The sequence below is a fragment of the Pomacea canaliculata genome, linkage group LG5, assembly GCF_003073045.1.
Source record: "Pomacea canaliculata isolate SZHN2017 linkage group LG5, ASM307304v1, whole genome shotgun sequence".
Classification (NCBI taxonomy): Eukaryota; Metazoa; Mollusca; class Gastropoda; order Architaenioglossa; family Ampullariidae; genus Pomacea; species Pomacea canaliculata.
In genome coordinates this window covers 14,414,530-14,438,661 of record NC_037594.1, presented here as the reverse complement: position 1 = coordinate 14,438,661, position 24,132 = coordinate 14,414,530, and the positions used below count along the sequence as shown (strand labels likewise).

General features: G+C 40.5%; 1 protein-coding gene across 7 annotated transcripts; it reads left to right on the top strand.

Annotated features, from left to right (window-relative positions):
* The first annotated feature begins 1,598 nt into the window (after window positions 1-1,598).
* Window positions 1,599-24,100, top strand: LOC112563613 (solute carrier family 28 member 3-like). Of its 7 annotated transcripts, none has more exons than XM_025237740.1 (12): window positions 1,599-1,640; window positions 12,392-12,484; window positions 14,272-14,720; window positions 15,200-15,344; window positions 15,710-15,901; window positions 16,516-16,677; window positions 17,080-17,205; window positions 17,767-17,897; window positions 18,519-18,687; window positions 18,868-19,137; window positions 20,387-20,567; window positions 22,043-24,100. In XM_025237740.1, exons 1-12 carry the CDS (start codon window positions 1,614-1,616, stop codon window positions 22,066-22,068), a joined length of 1,971 nt encoding a protein of 656 aa, XP_025093525.1. In that variant the 5' UTR covers window positions 1,599-1,613; the 3' UTR covers window positions 22,069-24,100. The 7 variants fall into 7 exon arrangements, with proteins under 7 accessions (XP_025093525.1, XP_025093527.1, XP_025093524.1 ...); XM_025237742.1 differs by lacking the exon at window positions 1,599-1,640 and adding an exon at window positions 3,328-3,719; XM_025237739.1 differs by lacking the exon at window positions 1,599-1,640 and adding an exon at window positions 5,759-6,621.
* The last annotated feature ends 32 nt before the right edge of the window (window positions 24,101-24,132 follow it).

Here is a 24,132-nt window from a genome sequence, read left to right as displayed (position 1 = left end):
GAATTAGAATACGTCATCCCCACACTGTATAGAGCAATGTGTGATGTGTGATTTCTAATCACTGATTCTTCTATAAAGCATTGTTTAATGCCTCTATAAAAGTGTTGGGTAAGTAAGATATTTTTATTCTTCGTTGAACGACAGTTCTGTGAGCTTGAAATATAACCGTAAGAGAAATGCCTCTGGAGTTCATAATAAGTGGTAAAGGTAGATCTATACTAGTTCATGATGGATATGAATTCTGGCTCAAGAAGAAGGCGCTAAACGGAAACATGAAAGAAGGATTGTCAGCTACACAAGGTGTCTGTTCTACAATCATGCACCGGCACAGAGAAACGTCCAAAGAGGAAATACGCGGAATTAGCCAGGAGAACTAGCAACATTGTAGAGAGATATGAGTCAATGGATCGTCTTCTGTACCTCCGATCATTAGCTTACCTTTCATATTGATTAACAGCAACTACCTCGCGAACACTCAAGAACAATTTTCATATCATATTGTTGAAGAACATTAAATTTACTAGCTTATATGAACTTTAACTAATGTTGTAGATTGTTAAATGACGTTGAAGTTAATAGCATGATTTGAATTTGAATTATTTGAATTTCAGTTAAATTTTTTGCTGACTTCATAATTTTTATAGTTAAGGATTTAGTTTAGGGATGAAGTGTCTGGGGATTAAGTGCTTAGGGATTAAAAGTCTATGGGATGAAGTGTCGGGGATGAAGTGTCTGGGGATTAAGTGACTGGGAACCGCATGAATATTTGTGTGCAAGTTGTATACAGAATTTACATGTGTTTTATGCATGTAAGTGTATGTGGATATAGATATATGTTTATTAGTACATGCAGATATGTGATACTTACATGGGTCTTCTTTCTGTTGTGCCTATGGGGGAATTTTTAGACTGAAAACCATTTTGACAGGTCAGATTTGAGCATCAGTGTTCAGCTGGCTCTGTCTTTGAATCAAATGTCATGATATGTAAATTTGGTATGCGTATGCAGAGTTCTTTCGTATATTGCATATATATAGAGAGAGAATCAAATAACACTGCCTATGGTTCTGTTCCTATCTTGTCTGATGTATTTTTTGTATTAATTGATAAAATATCATTCTAGCTTACCCATTTTCATGGACGAAATTGTGAGAGCCAGGGCATCTTTTTGTCCCTATTGTTACAACATGCATTCATTTTTCTATATACTTTTTCTATCATGTACTATGTAGAAATGGATTGTAAATATTCGTCCAGTTCTTGGGTGATAGCTTACACATATATGCATGAACATACACAGGAACACAACACACATGACAGCATACATGGGAACACACAACAGCATACACAAGAGTACAACATTTACACAACATACACATGAACACAACAGCATGCATAGGAATACACACCATGCACAGAAACATTCAACACACACACAACAGTATACAAAGAAACACAACATCATGCGTACACACACTTTAATCTCTTTAATGAATTTATCCACAGGGTGTGTTTTCTAGACAGAGTTTGTTTTTTTGTAACATTAAAAGCTATTTGATATTAAATTTTTACATGAATTATTTCGTCATTTTTTTCCAGGTTTTTTTTGGCAGATGGGAGCTAGAAGATCAGCAAGGAGTGTACGTAGCTCTTTATGTAGGCGTGAAATGTCTGCATTATTTTTCATTGCGTAGTATAAAATCGTGTATCAGTTGCAAATCAACACCCTTGAAATTAGATGCATTTAGTCTTTGTCAGTCCACATTTCCGCGTGTCTTCTTCTCTCTCTCTTTCCCTCACACTTCACTTTCTTTTAGTCCTTTGCGCTCTATCCACAGGCAGGTATATATATATATGCACATACATAAAGCAACTGTCTGTGAAGTGAAGCATCATCCATCTATGTCATTAGGTTGGTAACAAAGTCCACACGATAAATGCGATTAAGATAGAAAAAAAGACGGTCACTGTATAACACACATACACACGTGCTTGCGAGCTTCAGAGCAAGAGGCGGTAAGAAACGCATACCTGAGGATCTGACCTCATTGACAACCCGTGGAAAGTTCGAAATGCACTTTCGTAACCATTAGTCAGCTACATATACATTCATTCGTTTATCTCTTGACTGATATCAGCTGAATGCAGTTATACCATGAACTTGTATTACTGGACTGCTGGCAGACGATTTTTTTTCCCCAGTTAACCGCTAAAACGAGGCAAGAGACGACAAAGCTTCCGGTTTATTCACATTCTTTGTTTAGACTCGCCGAGACTAACACTTCGCAAGAGGCTATATATTGGTCTTGGCAGACAGCAATCCACCTATACACGTCCATAGTTATGCTGGTCGTTGGGATGAGTGGTGGCGGGGAGGGGCACAACTGGACAGAGGCAGGGGCTGACAATAATGGGCTAGTTACTGCCGATAAATTAAATTTGGATTCATATATGAAGCATTCAAAGGCCGTAGATTTGACTAGTGACTATTACTGATTCAAATTTCAAACTGGAAAGAAGTTTAAGGCATCAAGCATACACGTACTGCTTGTCAACACAGTTTAACGACCGTGAATCTATTAACATTACTTTTTTTTCATTAAATACAGAAGTGTTTTCAACGTGGATCTTTAAATGAAATGACCATGTGTGTTTGCCCAGTCTGGAACGTCTTGGATAATGTGAAAGGTGTGAATGCCCTCAGATTGTTTGTCATGGCTCGGGGTGGCCTCAAGGCACTAACGATACTGACCCTGATTTCGTGCTTTTCAGGTCAGCATACAGTGCTGCTGACATCATACCTGAGTTGTTATCATCTCTTCTGAGGGCGGTGTACATATCTGTTGACAGCGCGTCTTATCGTGCCCACAGTTACCACCGTGCCTACAAACATTCTGGCTTAGAGGTGCTCATGAGAGATGCTCTACCTGGTACTTTTAACACAATGCACCGCTTTTGGTGACACAATGCGACCCAGTTTATCTGCACTTTCTCAACACCCTCCCTTTCATCCCACGAATGTATGTATACACTGGCAAACCCAGAATGATTCTCTAGTTTTACAAAGGCTAAGGGATCCAATGTGGTGACTACTGAATGCAGTACATCTGAGGAAAGTAAACACGACCTATACCTTCTCAACCCATTCACCCCTACCCCCACCTCTCCCATAAGAAGCAACAATAAAAGAGGAAGCAGAAGAAGGGCTAGGAAAGGTAAAAACTTTTTAAGATATGTAGAAATGTTGTGATAGATGTACTTGCCAGAGCTAGGCTCGATCGCTCATCGCTAGCAGGCAGTGGGTGGGATTTTAACAGTGAGAGTGGCAGACGCACTGAACTAACCGGATCCTCTTTCATCTCTCAACTAGCCAGCGCACGCTGTGTTCTTCACCCTAATAACATGCAGTGCGTACCTGGCAAGCCCCCGACAGTTACAGGTGTTGGCTGCTAATGGGCGGTTGTCCTTTCTGCTCGTCAGACGACGCACCACACTGAGCTCTGTACGTAGAGGGAGGTAGAGGAATCTCACGTCAACTTATAACCTGTATGCGACGTAGTGTTACGTCACCTGAACCTTATGCGACGTTGTGTTACGTCAGTGTCACGTCTACGCACCTGTACGCACTTTTGAGCAGCTCCTTCTCCAGGTCCGTGTACTCAAGTTGTTTGGTGTGAGCACTGCCACTGCCAGGGTCAAGGGAAGCAGAGACTGGACTGGTAAGACCTTTAGTGTCGCACAGTAACGCACGGCGCGAGAGAAAGACATTACATACATGTTACATAGCTTCACAAGTTTTCTTTCCACAGCAAACAAGTAACAGCAAGCTGTGTGTTGATATGTTGCACAAACGCTTCGTTTTTGTGTGTAGAAAGATGGGATAGTCCATGTGACCGCACTAACGGTCGTGCTGTTCATGCTAATTTGCTGCTTTTACTCTGTGAGCTCCATGCACACACAGGACACAGAGCTATAGTTAGGTCAACGATCCCACATTTCTGTGTTGAATGTCTCCATTGTCGTTTAAAAATGGAAGCAAAGCGTTAGTGGGAAGGCATAAAATATAAAAATGCCATACATCATTGTGAGCAAAATCCTTAAAGTTCTTTTATGTGTTCAATGGGGAAGATGGATTACTCAACATGCATGCATTTGCACAAGGAATATACGCTCTCTACTGGCAGCAAACACATTTACGCTGTAACAAATATAGATATTAGTTAAAAGAGTAGACTAAAACTATTTTGCTTTGGAAGTGAAATAAAACAATCAAAAACTGGGTAGCAAAATTAACTGATAACCAAACTCATCACTTAACATTTTTAACACCATTTTTATTTGTTCTAACACCTATGAACACAAATGCTAGCTATAGCGGTTAGACTGGGGCGATTCTCTTTTAACGTGGACGAAGTTCGTCATCGGACCTTTCGCGAGGTTAGATGAGGGGAAACCGGGACTCGAAGATACGAATGAGTCTGCGGCTCACAGAGAACTAAAACGTATATATTTTAAGGATATTAATAACAAGAAGGAAGAGACGAACAAATATCGGTAAGACTTATTGCTACTACAGTTGATATCTAATCCTTATCACATCTCGCGAATCCATCGTGAAGGTACATGCAAACTCGATCACACCTGATCACACCAATGACGTGTATAGGTGTCTGTCTGCCGAGACCAACGCTTAGCCTCTTGCGAAGTTAGTCTCGGCGAGTCGTAACAAAGAATGCGACTAAACAGGAAGCTTTGTAGTATCATGCTTCGTATTATACGCAATGCTATATATTGACACTAACTTTGTGATAGCAGAAAAGTAGCATTCTTTGAAGTGTAGGACTATTGTGTCCAAGAGCAGCCTATCGTCTTTGTCTTTGCCCGAGTATTTTCTAATCTCCACTTCCTGAGAGTGGATGGCCGGCTGTTATCTGAACCTGTCAATTTTTTCACGTGTGCACAAGATCTTGTGAGTTCAGCCTCACGGTATTATCAGCAAACCCAGAGCGCTATCACACGAACTGGGAGTAGAATGCAGGTGGACGAACAAATACGAGCAGTTTCGACAAAATTTGGTCACATCTTCGCTGCACGTTTGGGTTTTAGCCTGAAAGCCTTACCACTTAAATGTTTGGTGCAGACGGTGGGACACTGCTTTGACCGCTTTACCGCGATGACAAATCGTGTTTACACGGAGCAGATGTGTGTTTGTTTTTATTTGCACCTAGATGACCTGGCGTGACTCCTTATTTCATTTCGTTTCTTAACATAGTTTAAAAGCACTTGAGTTTTATGATTAGGAAGGTTTGTGGGAGGATGGGGGTCAGGTACAGGTAATGGACATAGGGACTATTTTAAGCAGTATTTTACAATTAAATTAGAAAGTGGCATAGCGATCCGTTCCAATGTTTTTATTGCTTAATGCAATGCCTGCCACAGTGACCTTTGTTGGAGTTGCAAATCATTGTGGTTAAACAATGGATTAAATTCAAAAGTGCAGTGGATTAAGCAGTTTGCGGTGGTCATGCACGTGTTTTGACCAGAACAGAAATAGTGGAGGCTGAACAAATCGAGCAAATAATAATCTGAAAAGTTTTGCTGAATGCAAAAGTGAAATTCTCTGTATTGCTTTGCCTGGAATAATTTGCATTTTTCTTTTGTTTTCTTCTTTTTTTAACCTCAAGTACGCCTTGAACTACTTTCCGTGGATGTGTCTGACGAGGCTCGCTGCTGTCAACAACTTCTGTCTCGTATACAGATAGGAAGCTGTCAGGTGGTGTTAATAATGCCTACACCACAGCAGTTTGGGCAAACAGAACAGACCTTTGCCGGCTTTGCGACCCACTTTCCGTCCGTTCTGCTGTGTGTCCAACGGTATCCGTGTTTGTCAGCTTGCCTCACGCAAGAGACATTACAGGCAAACGTTTGTAATAATATAATGACTTCTCTGTGAAGAGCCACTCGCTAGCAAAGCCAAGTGTGGCTTGAAGGAAGGACTTTGAGTGCGAACGAAGCATCTATGACAAGAGAAGAGAGCACGTTTTTACAGAGGCTGACTTTTAGACAAGATTCTTAGCTTAGACAACATTTTCATCAGGGAAAATAAAGGACTGTAAAAATGCAAGCGAAGAAAAAAAAGTGTGATCTACAATGGTGGGCTGGGTCTCTAGGACGTGGTAAAGCTCGGTCATGAAATGGGCTTATTTAAAACCTGGACCAGAATTCGGAATCAACCAGTGATTCAGATTGTTTCCAGGCTGTGATGCTACGACGACATTCAGAGAAACATTTGCGAACATCTGGATGAAGTTTACAGAAACGTGATGCTAGACGATCATCTGACCACGAGAGCGTTGCGTAACATTGTTACAGGAGTTTTTTTGCAAACCGTGGACAGCTCCCCAAAATAGTTTCAAATGAAGCCAAACATCTAACATGACATGTCAATAAAAGGCATACACGAAGGATGTGTTCAGGACATCTGACACAGGAATGTCAACGACATTCTACACGACCTTACCGACCCCTCATGTCTGCACCTCAGAATCAACTTTATGGTTTGAGGGCGTTATCAGGGCGACAGTAATACATCATATATTGTTGAGAGGTGGAGAAGAACAGGTTGGATATCTTTCTATAGCGTTTTACAGCTAAACTCTGCAGTTGGAAGCCCTTAGACAGTTTAATAATATCGTAGTTAGCTTGATGACATTGTAAAAATGTACTTTATTACCAGTATAACAAAAATGGTGATAATATCTTTTCCAAATAATATTACACGACAGCGTATTATAAGAATCCAAATAATATTGCACAGCGCTGCATGTGTGAGCTTCTGATTATTTTCTCATGACCGTAGGTCTAACTTTTACTTCTGGCATTGGTTGCACAGCCATTTACTATGTTCTTTGCGACAAACCTGTTGCATTCATTACAGATGAATTTAGTTTTCTTGTACTTCAAGATTGTTTGTCGTTTGTCGTTCTTATGTTGTCGAACATTGGGCATATTTTCAGTAAAAATAACAAACGCAAACATTGAAATAAGGGAAAAACCTCTATTATATAGAAAGTACCATGGGGTCCACTTGGACCCAAACGAAAATACATATAAATACAAAATAAGCAGAAAGAACCTGAAACTAACAAACGTGTGTTGCATATTCAGGAAGGTCATGCGAAATTAAAAGACCATTAAAGTCAGTGACTAATCGTGATAGCATAAGAGAAAAAAAAAAACAAAAAAAAAAAGCACGGGCTAGAGAAGGCTGGGGTCACAAAGGTCACAGCAGGGTTAACCTGACAGAGGGCACTTTTAGATAATTTATGAACAGTGAAAGCTGTGGCTGGAAACACAGGGGATAACCATCCACAGCTCTAGCACTTGCAGACCCACTCACTAGAATAATTTTGAGGGGTCCGGCTACCTGCTCATAATCTCTACCTGTCCTAGATCCCCGGTCATTCCTAGTGACGAAATACACCCTTGAGAAAATTTACTACCTCAACGCACCTGACCCAGCATGCCATCCGACTGTTGTGTTGAACCACTCATACGTGCATTGAATGAATTGTTGCTCACCTTGTGAAACATTGTTTAACAGACTGATGAGCAGATGGGACAAATGTAAGACAAAGATATTTTCGATTTGTAAAAACAAGTGTAAGGCACTGCCCATTAGCAAAGACCTTACTGATGTCGTAGTTCGTACCTTTTTGTGTCTCTCTCTGGGTGTGACACCTGTTTACTGGGCTGACCATCGGTGGTTTCTCCAGGTACTCCGGTTTCCTTCACTCTCTCTCTCTGGCTCTGTCTATGTATGCATTTGTGTATATATGTGTTCAGCTGATGTGTTGGTGCGCCTGTATCAATGTCAAGCGTTTTGAGTCCGGGTGATGGTAGTGATATATACTCTGTATGCGCGTTTATTATTATAATAGAGATTAAAAGTTGAAGGTACACACAATCATACACGTAAAACCAGCCTCGCAGGTTCCCCATGAAACAGAAATGTAAAATTATATTGACAAACATTACCGAATTTATTCGGGTTTGCACGAGTCTTTTCTAATTTGTATAAGGATACTTTCTTCTTTGTTACCAAGTTTAATGCCTTACTTTTAAATCTGCGTACCCGCTATCACATCGAGTGTTTTTTGTCACACTATAGGAGGGTTGACAAATCTTACTTTCAGATCCGCGAACTTGAAGCACCCATGTCTCGTAAAGTTCGAGTCAGATTTGTAGCAAAGCAATAAAAAAAGTTAAGTGGGTATGTGGGAAGGTGCTTGTGTCTTGGGTTTATTTTAAGTGAAGACCCTTCCAAACTGTTTATGGACCATGAAAGGAGGGGACTGGGGAGATCTGGGTGCAAAATGTGACACGAACGATGTCTGTTAATTATACCAGGATACTATCTTTTAACGTATGTATTATGTGATTACTATGTGAAACTCAGTTCACAGACTGCTAGTGTAAGGTATGCAGAAAAATTATTAGGTATTGTTAACTACTTTTTTTAAAATCACCTTGTAGGGTCTGCCTGTCATGTGGTTGAGCGCAATGCCGGCTTTTATGAGTGCTTGTGCTGTTTGCAATATGCAAGACAAATAATAAATCCTAGTGTTACTGGTGAGATTTAGTGTGGTAAACTCTTTATAAATTCAAATTTCCAAAGAATATTGCGGACATCCAAAATAATGGTTTGTTCGTTTGCTGTGTAGGCGCTATCTCTCTTTCTCGTCTGTATAGCCCCATTTATTTCGGACGGTGAAAATGGCGTACAGACTTCTTTACTTTGGGAAATGTCTCAGATATCTTTCTGTCAGTCTAAGCGAAAACACTTTAGATGCGAGTTCATATAGCAGGACTGCAAATAAAAGTTGCCTGGCGTTTCATTTTTAATAGGATCTTTTTGTAACTTGTGCAAACTGGTAGCATTCAAACTTTCTTAACAAAACGATTTTTTTGTTTGCTTTTTATAATGTCTTCTGACCTTTGTTATCTTGAATTATTCTTCAAGCAGTTAGCCGGAAAGCGAAATAACTGAACAAACGTTAAAAAAAATAAATAAATAAAAAATGGTGCGAATAAATAACGCGAGGCGAAGTCCATGCATGTAGATGACACGTCAACCAGAAGGTACGATAACCAGTCCCTAAGATACTTTTATAACATCGCGCTAAGGAGAAACGTGTTTTGCTTTGCTTTGCATTAAGTAAACGGTTGCTTTGTACGTGATATTCTGTCTAAATAAATCGCAGGTAAACAAACAAATCAACAAACAGCAGTCTTAAAGCTTGTTATCAGACTTCGGTTTTTTCCTAAATGATCATGTCACTTAATAATTAAAAAAATAACAAATTCGTCATGTTTATAGTGATCGCAATGGTGCACTTTTGACAGGTGTTATATCTGACCACGCATTCACTCGACTGTAGTTTTTGAAGAGGTCGTGCATCAATGGAAAGAATGACATAAAGGAACCATCACCAGTTTTACAAGAGTTTCTCTTCTTCTTTGACAGATAGACATTGAGAGTAGTCACTGAGTGAGGTAATCGTGTAACGTGTTCCGCTTCCCTTTTTGCCATGATATAGCCTTAGTTGCTGGCATGGCATAAAACACCAATAAACAAATTCCGTTTCCCTTTCATCTTTTGTTTCAGCGTCCCTCCAAATCTGAAATATCACACTTTATAATAATAATAATAATAATAATAATAATAATAATAATAATAATAATAATAATAATAATAATAATAATAATAATAGAAACACGATGCATACAAATCCACCTGTCTCATTAGACTTCATTATTAAATACAGTGTTAGTGTACGTACGTATGTGATCATGAGGACATGCGCACTTCTTGTATTTGTGATTTCGTCGTGCCTGCCTGCAGCATTTCATGCTTTAATGCACCAAGTATATATTTTTTAAAAGTTTACTTGAATAAATCGGCCGTTACACTTTTGAGAGAGTATAAGATAAGCTGAGGCTCATGTAGCCCAGCAGGGACCGTATTTGCGTAGTATTTCTCTGTAAAGCTTTATCCAAGAAATGGGGCTTGAACTTCGGTAGGTTTTCTGTGGGTGGAAGACTCGCCTACATTGACAGTATTTCCGCACCAATGGGTTTATTCAGCTCTCGAACATTTGTGAGTCTCGCTATGTCATTAAAATGCACGAATTCCTGTAAGTGAAACCAGAATTTCTGCATCAAGCCCTCGGCGTATTTGAGAAAAGCTAGGCAATACCGAGGTGATATCAAGTGATGAGCCACTCCCAAAGTCTTTCATATGCTCTGCCCTGATCTTGTTTAATCTGTGTCACATTTTGTATAGAAGGCGAGATGAGCACCAGTTTTCACTTTTGCGATACCGAAGTATATTTATCTTTAGAACAAAGAGTTGCCATTAAAATATGAGACGCTCGTACCACCTGTGAACAGTCTTCTGTTGCAACTACTACCTATGTGCTTTCGACTCCTAGAAAATGATCCACCTTTCTTGTCCGGCGAGACTTCATTTCCGAGTTTGTTAAGTAACTGTATTTAACTGTAATGATATTTGTAATGCAGTTGGTGAAACCAGTGAGCTTAACACAATGAATACGCTTTAATCAGATTTTTCCCTAGAAAAAATAGTGATAAAACCTGGTTTGTGTCATTTATGCCACTGCCTGAAGGGTTTTCAGGTAATCGAAGCTAAGGAAGCGTCACGCATGATGTCTTTCTTCCGCAACAAGCCAATCAAGACACAGCTGACCACCTTCCAACTCTACTTCCGCGCAGAATTTTTTTTTTTCATGACTGGGTAAACACCATGCAAGATACTTTTTTTCCCCTATTTGGGTGAATGTATCACTTCTATTCTCAAGAAACACTCAAACAAAACATTGCCATCCACATGTCATGAACCAGCCGGGTTCAAGGCCAGAAAAACAGGGCCCAAGAGTAATACAAACATTAGCGAGAGGCAGTGTTCGCCCTGGGGCAATACCAGGCTTTGAGTGGACAAAGGGGTACGAATGTTTATCTCCCTGGCATTAACTGAGCCTGGGAATCGGGTGGCTGACGTAAGGGGGACCGCCATCATGATGCCAGGGTTACGGTATACTTAGCCCTGAGAACAGCGCTTGTTTTTGTTGCCATCGACTGGACACCGATGGTGAATGAGGAAGGTAGACAGGTGTCGCGACAGTCGGAGGCCGGTGTGCCGACCGTGACATAGAGGGGCGGTAGTCCGAAGTCCTGGTGGGCCCGCGCTAGGGAAGGTAGGGAGTACACGTGATGCTGACAGCCAGCGGTCACTTGCCTGTGATGTCCACCCCGCCTTTTGTCCGGGTAGTAATTGGAGACGACTGGCCGCAGTCCGCACCGCGTGTACTCCTACCTTCCCTCGCACGGGCGATACCACTCCATTTTGCCTGCACAGGAGACTTCGATAGTGTCAAGTTCGATGTAGTTCACAGGGGCCACGTGGTCCAGTGGTGTATAGGCTGGACGGAGCTGTAGTCAAGGCTTTTTCCTAGTTTTCCATCTGAGACGTGATTTTCAGGCAGCAGGTCTGAGACCTGGAAGCCCCTTCCATTAGAACGTAAGACTACCTACTGGCACGTGGTCTGGTTGTATAGAGAGGAGAGTGTATGGTACAAATCAAAGGCTGATTCTCACAAACGACAAGAGAAGGATCCAACTGTGTTCCGGCAACAAGAAGTGCGAGGCAGCGGCTGGTAGACCCACCGTGAATCGTAGGTCAGGAAAGGACCGCGTGTCCGGACATATGAGCAGATATTGACGTAAGACCTAGTTATCTTCTAAATCCATTATTCTGTAGCTATGAGTTCATGTCAACCTAATTTTGTTTTCTTATTTTAATCGTTAATAATAATTGTATACATTGTACAACTGTTTGGTCGGCTGTGTTTGCACACGCGGGTGAAAGTGTTTACCAGTGGGTACGCGGGTGGACGTGCGAGAGGCGGACGAGTGGGTGTGTGAGGGTGAAAGACGGGTGAGCGAGCCAGTTGGTGACCCCTTTCCCCTCGGGCGAGTTATGCCATCCTTCTCCCCGCCTCGTTCGTCACACCACAGAAAGAGGTCAACAAAACAGACCTGCTGTAAAGGCCTCAACCTACTGGGAATATATGTTAATTAGTCCTATTATAACATATTTCTGAATGGTGATGTATAAATTTGGGTTATTACTTTTACACTGTCTCCGTCTTTTGCACTCTCTGTGCACATTAATTGTGATGGATAAGAAACATAGCCTAAACTGACTGAAAGACACGGTAGAGTACGTTTTTGTTCCATCAGTCCTGGTCATTTTTATTTTGTAAACGAAGGGAATTTATATTATATTTTTTTATTTTGATCTTCTGCACAGACGTTTGAAGAGCCGCTTGCAATGGCCGTGGAGCTGAAGAATATATCGGCTCTCCGCAATGGCGTCGACAATCCGAGCTTTGATACAACTGGGGTAAGTTATCTCACTCGTCTGTACAATGTGTACACACACGTATTTATGTGTGTATATATTCTTACTTGCGTGTGTATGCATGTAGGTGTACTTATGAGTTGACAATGATAACGACCAATTTACTAACCCCAGTGGGCAGTTATACTCTAGGAGTGTGCTTAGTTACAAAAGTAGACAAAAAATGTGCTGGTAACAAAATACAGATAAGAACAAGATAAAGATTGTGCATCAAAGAAAACTTAGAAACCTGCAGTCTTACATCTAGACCATTTTTAAGACACACCTAACCTACATCATCGCACACCCATGTACACACACTCAACTGTCAACAGAGGACGATTCATCTCTGGTTGAGCAGCTGGACTGCTGAGGGAACAAATGATTTTAAGTCCCTGCTGCTTGTGTACACAGGGTTAGCATGATGCTTACATGAGCTCAACAAATCAAGTTCTCATGCTAGTACGTGTTCTGGTATAGACAAAATGCAGGATGAATCTACTTCTTCATCTTTGAGTAAAACTTTCCTTTCAGTTTTCTTCGTCTTCCGAGAAAATTCGTCTGTTTGTGCTTGCGTTCAGCTAGCTAGTAATCTACTCACTTATTCATTTATATGAATTGTTTGTTTAACTATGCGTATATGTGTATAGATGTGTGTTAGTATGTGTGTGTGTGCGCGCGTAAGGTTTTTCACAATTCTGAATCAGTGAAGCATTGCAAATTTTTTTTCTAACCAAGCATCTTCTCCCTTTAGGCTTCATCAAGCGCACATAAAGCCGCAGGATAGGCAAAAGATTTACACATATCCGTCCCAGCAGTCGTAAACTTTATTTTTAGGTGCAGCATATGTCCTGGCTTAAACTTCTGTCTTCGTTTTAAGATAAAGATCTGCCTTTGTCACTATGACCAGCTTAAGATTTGCTAAGTTGAAGGGACGTTATAAATAAACTTTTCCATGATAACAGATTGTTCGATAAAGGTCATCCGATCGTCTACGATGACGCTTGTATTATTAAAACTAGGGAAATTAACAAACTGTTTGATGAGAACGAGATGTTTGAATGCTGTTTGTGGGCCCTGCCAGTAAAGTTTGCCATAACTCGAGTCAGAAAGGGACTCTCACTTTCCCTGCATGAAAATAATAAAAAAAAGCCTACAGGAACATTTAATGGCCTTAACACAAATGGAGTGTTTGCGCACCTCAAGCGTCTCCTAGCTTCGGTGGCCGGGTACCACACCAGTGTGACACCATTATCTTTGGGTTATGACGGCATTTTATACGATATCCCTGTTCTATTGAGTAGAGCGGGGTGCACGCATTCCTGTTAAAAAAACATCACAGGGCACTAGGAAGGCCGAAAAGGAAAGAAGAGGCGAGGAGACCTCACTTTTCTCATGGCTATGTATGTGTGGTGAGGGGGATGTCCATCTCCTCTCCCTCTCACTGCTTTACCTTTCACCCACCCTCTAAGGCAGAAACTCTCAACCTTTTTTCGCGACTGTTCCACCAAAGGGTGAAAGCGGGCACCTCTCGCGCATAAAGTATAAAAGTACTTAATTTAATCATGGCGTGTGCTTCTTTATGTCGTTGGGTACCCCTGCATAACCCTTGCCGTTCAAGAGCTTGTGGCTTATACAGATGTCAGGCAATTTAGTTGTCATTATCAACACAAGTAATACTGCATAAGGTAATAGCAGGACCATGAGGACTTATTGGACGAGCCTGTGCTGCAGCTATGTGTTGGCCGGGTTCTCTTGTACGTCTGCTGACTTTTTTCTTTGCTTGGCAGGATCATTCAGATGGCATCATGTTCAAGATCGACGACACGAACGCAAACAAAATGCCCAAAAAACCTGAGGAAGAAGCGAGCAACATCAGGATCCAAGAGTACGAGGAGATTGAAAACGATGAAAATGACGAAGACCAAGGTGATGATGGACCTTGCTCGCGGGCAGTTGGACGTACCCAGGACGCTGTGATAAAATTTTACAGCACCCACAAAAGGATAATTGTGAATGTGTTTCTTGCTGTCCTGTTTCTGGTGTACATGACATATTTCGCTTACTGCATGTGGTACAGTTTTGGTGACGAGGGCTCCATTCGGCTGCTTGTCGGCACCATCCTGGGTGTTTTTCTAATCGCGCTTCATTACTTGGGCGACTATTTCAACCTTTCGAAGGCATTGAATGGCACTGTGAGAGTCAAGAATAAAGCAAAGCTTCGAAAAATCATAAGATGGTAAGTATTCCATTTCCATAAATGCTTCTGGTCCAGTTGTGCGGCACTCTAAGTAACACAAAAGCAAATTAGCGGAAGATCCAAAGAAATTATATTACATGCCCATAATGAAAAACAAAACAAAACAAAACAACTCGCAAGTTAAGATGAATTCAGTTTTCTATACCTGTAAAGCAGGATTCTCAAATAAACGAAAAATGTCCATCTGGTGCGTGAAATGATACAAAGCAAACACATATCACTGACGTGTTGAGGCTGATCTTATAACACCCTATGCAAAAAGGGAAGAAATTGGGAGGTCTAACTGTTCGTTGTATTTTCTTGTCATGGACACTCACGCAGTATGCAAACTGTTGACGCATTTTACGATGTATGATTTGAACAAGCATGCACGAACACGTGTACAAAGACCACAGACTGACCTTCTTGTACAGATGTACTATTAGTGTAGTAAGGATGGACGGAATATGTCTTCGTAGGGTCCTGTACGTCATCAGTGCAGTCGCCATGGTTACGGTGCTGATAGTACTGGTGGCCATACGAACACCCAGCAACCTCGTCTCACTGGGTGGCCTCGCTGCCTTCATACTACTCTCCTACATAACGTCCTTTAATCCTGCAAAGGTAAGATAATAATAACCGCCTCAGGAAAAGCACTTTTAAACTTGGACTAGTTAGCTTGGATCTAGATATAGATATGTACTGTGTCTGTGTCTCGAACACTTTCAGCTAAGACAACTACAAAGGGGTAGGGGTTGTAGGACAGTCTGTAGTAAAATGTCACAACTAACTAAGATGTGCTCAGAGATAAACCCATCAGCTGTTTGTTTTTATTTTCCAATACTTTAGATGTAATTTTTATGCGGAGAAGAAAATATAAGAAAGAATTAGTCGCAAAAACACACACCAGTATGATCATGTAAGCTAATACCCAAAGAAGTGTGTGGGTATGATTAGCCTGTATGGAAAAATAATTTGTTTCTCAACAGGTGAACTGGCATCCTGTTTATTGGGGATTTTGTGTGCAATTCCTCTTTGCGGGTATCATTTTGCGTACACGTGTAGGGTACCAAATATTTGATTGGCTGGGAAGCCGGGTCACCGAGTTCTTGAACTATGCGTCTGCAGGCGCCATCTTTGTCTTCGGGGATGTTTATCAGGAGCATTTCTTTGCTTTTGCGGTAAGTTACATTATATTTGTAGTCAAATCCACTGTCCGTACAATTTCAACTTTATGAAGACCTTTGCTTTCAGAAACTCAATATTTTTTAAAAACTCTATTTGAAGGCATCTTGTTCTGATGATAAGTAATTGACGAAGACACCTGTAAAAGGTAAGAGCGTCATCTGATGAAGTGTTGAGAGCTAGCTCAGCATAAACCCTATAGACTTTACTATCTCGCTCTATACAGTTTGCAGCAAGAACTATGCCAACGTTTAGAAGATAGCGAAACTGAATGTGTTGTCTGTGTTATGACTTCTTATTATCTGTCTTGAAGTGAAAAAAAACCCCTCAGACGTAGATCCATTTATTCTTTTATTTTAGCACTCATACATAATCCATACTTTAATCTCTAAAATTTTGGTGGTTTTTAGGACTTTTCCAGCATTGGACATTCAACGAAGAGGGAAAATCGATTTTAACATAATAAAATTGTCGCTTTTGTTAAAATTGAGAAAGTTCATTGTCTTTCGTCACAAATTCCAGATTATGCAAATTATCTAATGATTAATTCTTTAAAAAAAATGCTTATGATTATAGATACCGCTTCAAATTATATGATGTTTTTGTGTAGATTTTGCCAGTCATCGTTTTCTTCAGCGCTGCAATCTCCACCCTGTACTTTCTTGGTGTCATGCAAGGGATCGTCAAAGTGCTCGGCAGATTTCTGTCTTTTTGTCTCGGAACCACACCTGCCGAGTCCCTCAACGCTGCTGCCAACATCTTTGTGGGCATGGTATGTCTTTGTGGGCATGGTATGTCTTTGTGGGCATGGTATGTCTTTGTGGGCAGGACTAGGTTTTTGTGTACGTCATAAGACATTTCCCTCTCTACACATATTTTTTAGCTTGTTTTAAAACTTGAAATACTTTATTCACTTCATAGGTGAATCCACTGTAAAATTCGCGTCGCATTCTGCACCTTCAGTAGCGACATCATCACCGTGGAAAGAGACATGCACTAATTTATCTGCTTCTGTTTGTTATTCCTCCAAGAGGCTGCCTGCTTCTGTCTTTCCCTACTTTTGTGTCTCATTTTATTGCACATTTTTTTTCTGCTTCATTTTTCATCTTTTTGATCATAAGATTTGTAAAATCGTATTGATTAGGGTAAAGGACAGTTGTTTGTTATATTTCAGACTGAGGCTCCCCTGATGATTCGCCCTTTCATAAGTCGCATGACCAAGTCCGAGCTCCATGCAGTGATGACGGGAGGTTTCGCCACCATTGCCGGCTCTGTCCTCGGCGCCTACATCGGTTTCGGAGTGAGCGTAGTTTTATATTAAAGGATATATTTTCTTCATTAACGTCAAAGAGGAATGATGTTTGTAATATTTGACAACTAATATAAGAAGATGGTAGGTCAGCACTAGGAACACTGTAAACCAGAAATAGCTTTTAATTGACGGAGTGGATTTGAAATGATATGAAATCGACACAAAGGTTAATAAGGTTATTGCAGATAGCAATCAAACATATGAAAATCTTGCTAAGAGCAAGAGAAAATCTACAAAGACCACCAACCAGGTAAAAAAAAAAAAAAAGAAACAAAAAACCCACAAACATAAGGATTGTACACGAATACGTTTACGTTTTGAAGACCCCACTAATGAATAGGTCTGGGACCTCACTCAACTTTCGGGAAACAGTTTCTTGCACTGAGGTTTACGCAAACATTAGAAAATGTATTTAAAATCTTTAACAATGTGAAAAGTCTCTCAGTTACTATAAAGGAAGGGATGGTAGATTGATGAGTGCATTTCCTCTGCAATCTTCTAAGAACATCTGACACAAAGAAGTTGAGATGCTGCAGTGTGCGGTTTCAGGTGCCCGCTGACCATCTGCTCTCAGCTTCTGTCATGTCGGCGCCCGCAGCTCTGGCCATTTCTAAACTCACCTACCCGGAGACGGAGGTACCCCAGATGTCAGATGAAGACTACTCCAAAATGGAAGACATGTGAGGAAACTGGCTGTGCCTTGCGAGTAGACAGTTCGGACAAAGTCATTGAGACGGCTACCTTGTTCCTCTTATTTATCAAAGGATACGACCAAAAGTTTAAAAGGACGAACTAAAATGAAAAAAAGCAAACATAATAAATATTTTAAGAGACAGTTCACTTTTATTTAAATCGTAAATGTTTTTGCTATGAAGGTTTTTTTACTTTTACCTATTAAAGAGATTTAAGGATCAACATTTACAGAAAAAATGTTTTACAAAGGTTTAACCAAAGCAGGGAGAGTGTATGTTAATGTATTTGAAATATATAAAAGTTATATTTTCAAACAAATTATTGTTTACTTTGATTGCTTGTCGCACAAACTTTTACTTTAAATCAACTTTTTTCTTAAAAGAATTACTAAAAGATCACAAATCATTCCGACGAATCCTTCTATGCAACGTTTAAACATAGGTGTCTTGAATAGCTTGTCTATCAAAAGGAGCTCCCTTTCCTTCTAGAATATACAACGTAACTTGTGGGCTGTAAAACAACATGCGAGTGCCAGTTCACATTCTTCTTGTTTTCATTCATGTCGCACACCAATTTATAGAAGGTAATTCGTTTTTTGATTCACTCAGGCCAGAAAAGAACCTGATTGAAGCCGCCAGCAGCGGTGCCTCAGCCTCCATCCAGCTGGTGGCCAACGTAGCGGTCAACGTCATGGCCTTCTTGTCCATCCTCGCCTTCGTCAACGCTACATTGAACTGGTTCGGCGAACGGGCAGGTGTTGCAGGAGTTAGCTTTCAGGTGAGATGAACACTCCATCATCAACACCAGCACCATGATGGAAAATAACAACAATAATAACAGTAACTAGAACAAATTTATAACGCTCATCATTATCTTTTTTTTTTACTATTACTCCTTGAAGTAAATCGTTTGATCAGGTTCTCTTCTCACTTTCTTTGTTTCTTCTTGTCACGGCAGTTTATATGTTCATACGTCCTGTACCCGGTGGCGCTGTTCATGGGCACGGAGCTTGCGGACTGCCGACGGATCGCCGAGCTGGTGGGCATCAAGACCTTCACAAACGAGTTCATCGCCTACGCCAGCCTCCGAGACCTCATCGCCAACCACAAGACGTGGACGAACTACACCAGTATATACGACCCTCACACTGCTGGAAATGTGCAGTACATAAGCGACGACATCTTCCTGACGCACTGGAACATGACGCTGACCAAGGGCATCATCTCGGTGAGTGCGGGCGTGGGTGGGGCCATCAGACTTTGTGTTGCTTGTGCATCATGCGTCGCTGCTCATCATAAAAGATAATCCAGTAGTAATTCATGATTATTGTCATTATAGCGTGTGGTTGTATAACTGTTGCCATAATCGCACTTGTAGTGAGTTGTGGTAGTCGTGTATTGTTTGTGTACAAATGATGTCTTGTGGCTGACGTCTTGTGTGCGTCATTTGTTCCACGTCACTTGAAGCAGAAAATGACGTCATATATAAGAGAAGCAGTCGCTCTCAAAATGGCCGAGTGAGCGGGAAAAACAACAGTCTTCTCCGCCATCTTCTTTATAACTCTCTCAGTGACATTCCTCTGAACTTGTGCCTCTTCGATTCATCTACAAATCTCTCCATCCTCATCGTCATCTGAAGGGTGCTCGTCGAGCGTTGTCTTGTGTTGTTTGTGTGTAATACGTTGTACATTTGCAAGGTAAGTGTACGTTCATCCTACTACAATACTAATTACTGGGCAAGTCTCTGATCTCCAATGAAGACGGAATATACATTGTAGGAATATTTCTTTTAAGCGTTCTTACATTAGTAATATGTTTTGGACTTGTATTATATTAACTTCTCCTGATTTTATCCATAACCTTGTAAATTTGATCTGTTTGCTGCACGAGTACGAACACACACACACACTGTTTGTGTAGCATGGTACAATGCTCTCACAGGCCATTCCAATTTAGAGATTTATTGCTGAATGCGTTTTCAACGGTTGGCTTTAGATGTTGAATGCTAGTGAATGTAACAATCAGAAAGCTTAACCAATCTGACATTCAACTAATTTTCTCTAATGATACAATCCCGTGTCCTTGGCTGCCCTTGCGTGGAGCCAACGTGGGATTTGACAAGTGTTAGGGACTCCATGTTCGCTGTGGATCAACGACATTTTTAAACTTTCAAAACTAAACGGTTTAGAAAAAGGTATTACGTTAATCATCGGAAAAGATTTAGGCTTCGCCTTGTATTTGCAATCATAGGTAAGTTGATATTTTCTAAAGTAAAGTTGACTTAAAAGCAAATTCTGAGCTTGCTATAAAAAAGTGGTTATTTATATACAGTGGAGATCTCTGAAGGCAGGATCCGTCAATCCATCGTTATGACTATCTGCGAATGCCACTTTCCCTTTAATCTAACCTGAAAAGGTCCTAATCTTCAGAATATAACCGTTCCTACAGTCAAAAATAGAAACTTTCTTCGTTTTCAGAGGCGCTCAGAGATCATAGCGACCTACGCTTTGTGCGGTTTCTCCAACTTTGGCTCCATGGGAATCATGCTTGGAGCCCTGACAGGTATGGCGCCCGATCGAAAGAAAGACCTGGCATCTATCGTTCTACGAGCTATGATCGCTGGCAACATCGCTTGTTTCTTCACGGCCTGCATCGCTGGTGAGTTGATGGTCACGTGATCTGTTCTCGCTGACTGCAAAAGCAGCTTTGTTCCTGCGTTTTGTGTGATGTGCCCCCTTCCCATAATTCCTCATCTTTGTATGTGAACGGACAGCCTCCTATTGGTCAAAACAATCTCATTAAAACAGACATTCAAGAAATAGTGTTACTGCTGGAAAAGCGTGGATAAAATATACCATCATGCTCACAGTAGGAAAGGTTGCGCTGCAAAGAAATCTTCAGCTGAAAATGTGTGGCATACCTATGGTAGTAATGTGGATTTTAGACAGTACAAGCCCCTGTCACACCGGAACTCAGTTGATTTGCACAGACACACAATCATACACATACTCGCACAAAGACGCACATTGCCTACCACGCCCACTCACACAAACACTCAAAAATGGATTCCACTGCATACACTCACTGACTCCCTCCCTGAAATCCGTGTGAGAAAGTCCAGACATAAGCTTTGCTGTAAATTATTCACACATATACCCTTCATCTTCAATGTCAGCTTTTGTTTAATCTATGTCTAATAGGAGACAGTATTTACCAACTTAAAAGTAGATGAGGGTCAGGTGTATCACATTACAAAACCAAATCACCAATTCTCGTGGGAGAAGTATGGGTGCGACGCATTTCGAGACATCGCTTTCAAGATATGCAAAATAGCAGGGTTAGAGGGGTTAAGCTTACCAGATTAATCAAACTGCGAATAGAGTTTTGCATTGCGCAAAGTAAGGAGCTTGGGAAAAAATTAGCACAGTGAAACGGGTGGCCTACTCATAGACATGTCACGCCTTGTGTCTGAAGGGTAGGCGACAACAAAGAATAGACACACATGATGATGATGATGATGTAGTTTTATAACGCGCTAGTATCCGCATCACAAAGATGCGCTCAATGCGCGGTGATCCCAGCAGCCACCAAGCAGTTCACACACACCGTGAACAAGTGAGAAAACAATTCCCTCCCACTTTTCTTTCTCGCAATGTGGGCCAGGCAAATCCTGTTTTGATCTCAAAGGTTAACACAGTCCAGGGTTTCCTATCGAAATGCTCAAGGTGCAGGTGCGAGATGTTTGTGCGGTTTTTTTCTCCCTTTATTTAGTGAAAAGTGCTGATAACTCTGACTCGGTTATTGTCAGTGAACCGTATGACCTTTATGACGTCATGGATAGATTTTGTGTAAGGCGCTAGTTGTTTACACAGCAATCCTACTCTTCTTGTTTATGAATGTTTGCCCCGTGGGATCTTAGCGCTAGGATTATCCGAATTACGTGGTTGGGGATAAGGGTTAGTACTGTCATCGATCATCGATGTATCCTGATGAAAGCACATATCCTTAACCATGTACGTCGTGCGTTTTGTTTCAAAAAACGTATAATAAAATTTAGATCTTTTGCTATTCAGACAGAGATAATAGTGGCAATAATGCTTAAAATAAAACTGTGATTTTCTATTCGGTTGCAGGTCTATTTTTCGAGGATTACAAGTGATCATCATGTAACGAAATGTTTGTTTCTGAATTCTCTGCAAGTTTACCAGGCTTTCCATTCGACACGATAGACCAGCGAGATAATTAACAGTCTTTCAAAAGTTGACTTTACCATTGCTTCTTGTGAAGTGGTTTACACAAAAGTGACAATAATTTAGAGATATAGAACGACTTAACCTTGCTAGACATCCGCACGTCTTCGAGATTTTGTTCTTTACGTATAAAGCATGGCAAGGTCGGCATGCAAACACTGCCGACATCATTTCTGCAAAGTTTAAGGACCGTTGTTCATCACATTCCTGAAAAATAGTCTCGTTTCGTCTCACATCCTGTCTTACAGGATATTCATCTACGAGGACTTGATGAATTCTGCGTGGACAAGGAATGAGCAGGCGACTTGTCTCTTCTTTAGGGCACGTATACTGTTTCATGCTGTACAAATAATTATTATAATGGGACAAATTTCATTACACGAGCCTTGGCACAGTACTTTATATCTGGCATCGCATAAACTAATGTAGAAAAGAGCATCCCTTTTCTTCTGTGTACAAGTGTAGTTGTGGCTATTCACGATGCCAGAAAATCTCTTCATCTGAAAAGAAATGCGAGAAATAACAATGGAACACATATTGTGTATTAGTCATTCTCACCGGCATGTGTTGATAACTTTCAAGCCACTCAGTGACCTCGAAGTTCGTTTAAGAGGATCCAGCAGTCATATGCTCGGGATCTTCATTTATTCTCTTTGTTTTTTGATGATGTTGATACAATGGGATAATAGTCACAGTGAGTGTCTAGAACAAATATTTCGGGTTTTGTTGCAACTTTTATAAAACTTTTATAAAACCAAAAGAAATTAACAACTCCTAGATATTGTTTTACTCTTTAACTGCATTTACTTTCAGAAATTTTTAATGACTTTTTTAATTACTTTTGTACATTTTTATCATACTAGTAAGAGTGCACAATCAAAGCAGAGAGTATGGTAGAAAACTCGGATAGAATTGCTGAACAATTTGCTCGCACGTTGTAGTACTTAACTTTGTACATCCTCTAGTATTATGTAGAGTTGAACGGGTGATGCTAGACAGTCGTTCTTGAGGCAGCAACGTGTTGTTTTTGTCATACTGAGTTGTACAGTATCGTAATCACTTCTGTTGATAAGCAAAGTTTATATGTTAACACGAGAAGATTTATAGCAATCTACTTTTTCACAGCTGTGCAGAATGCGGTAAAAATTATTACAGTGAAATAAAAAAAAAACAACAAACAATTTATGTAATAATGCCACCTTAACTTCAATCGTAAAAGAGTAAGCTCGGGCTGTTATCGCTAGAGCTGTTGAACTTTGACTTATCACACACTATCACACACCACAATGTGTTGCAGATTAAAAAAATGTCGGATAGGGGGGTGTCAGTTTTTTCATACTCACATTTTATAGCTGATGTCTGCCATAGAAAACCTTTGACTATAAGTTACAAGGAGTTTCAGATATTCAGTCTAGCCGACATGGCGTCATTTTTTGGTAACTGGAAAGCCGGCTGATGTTGCAATAACTAAATGTTTAACGGAAACACTCATTTTCTGCGTCTTCTTGATGTGTGATGGAGAAACTGTGGCTGAAGTCAGTCTTACGAGAAGAGTCGCCCCAGCATTCAAAGAGGCAGATTCTCATTCCACATCCAGCATCTTATATAACATTTTGCTAAACGCACTCTAACAACGGACTGCAATTCGTTTGTCTTATCAAGCCAAAATATTTGTGACTTAAAGAAACTTACTGTATAGTAACTTTCATTTGGATGGTGCAAATAAATATATACTGGTCGCTCTATTTGTAAATAATTTTGTAGGCATTTTTGTACAATATTTGTACAGCTACTCGTTGCATTTTACATTTTGTAATATTTTTATGGGTTGCACCTTTTTCAACAATCCTTAAGCACGAAATTCGTCGTCAATGTTCAGTTAAAATGTTATGTCTTATATTATCAAGAAAAAGAAATAAAAAGAACTCGTAAATGCAAAAATAAGTATGTCCTTCCTTTGTACCTTGCAGCAA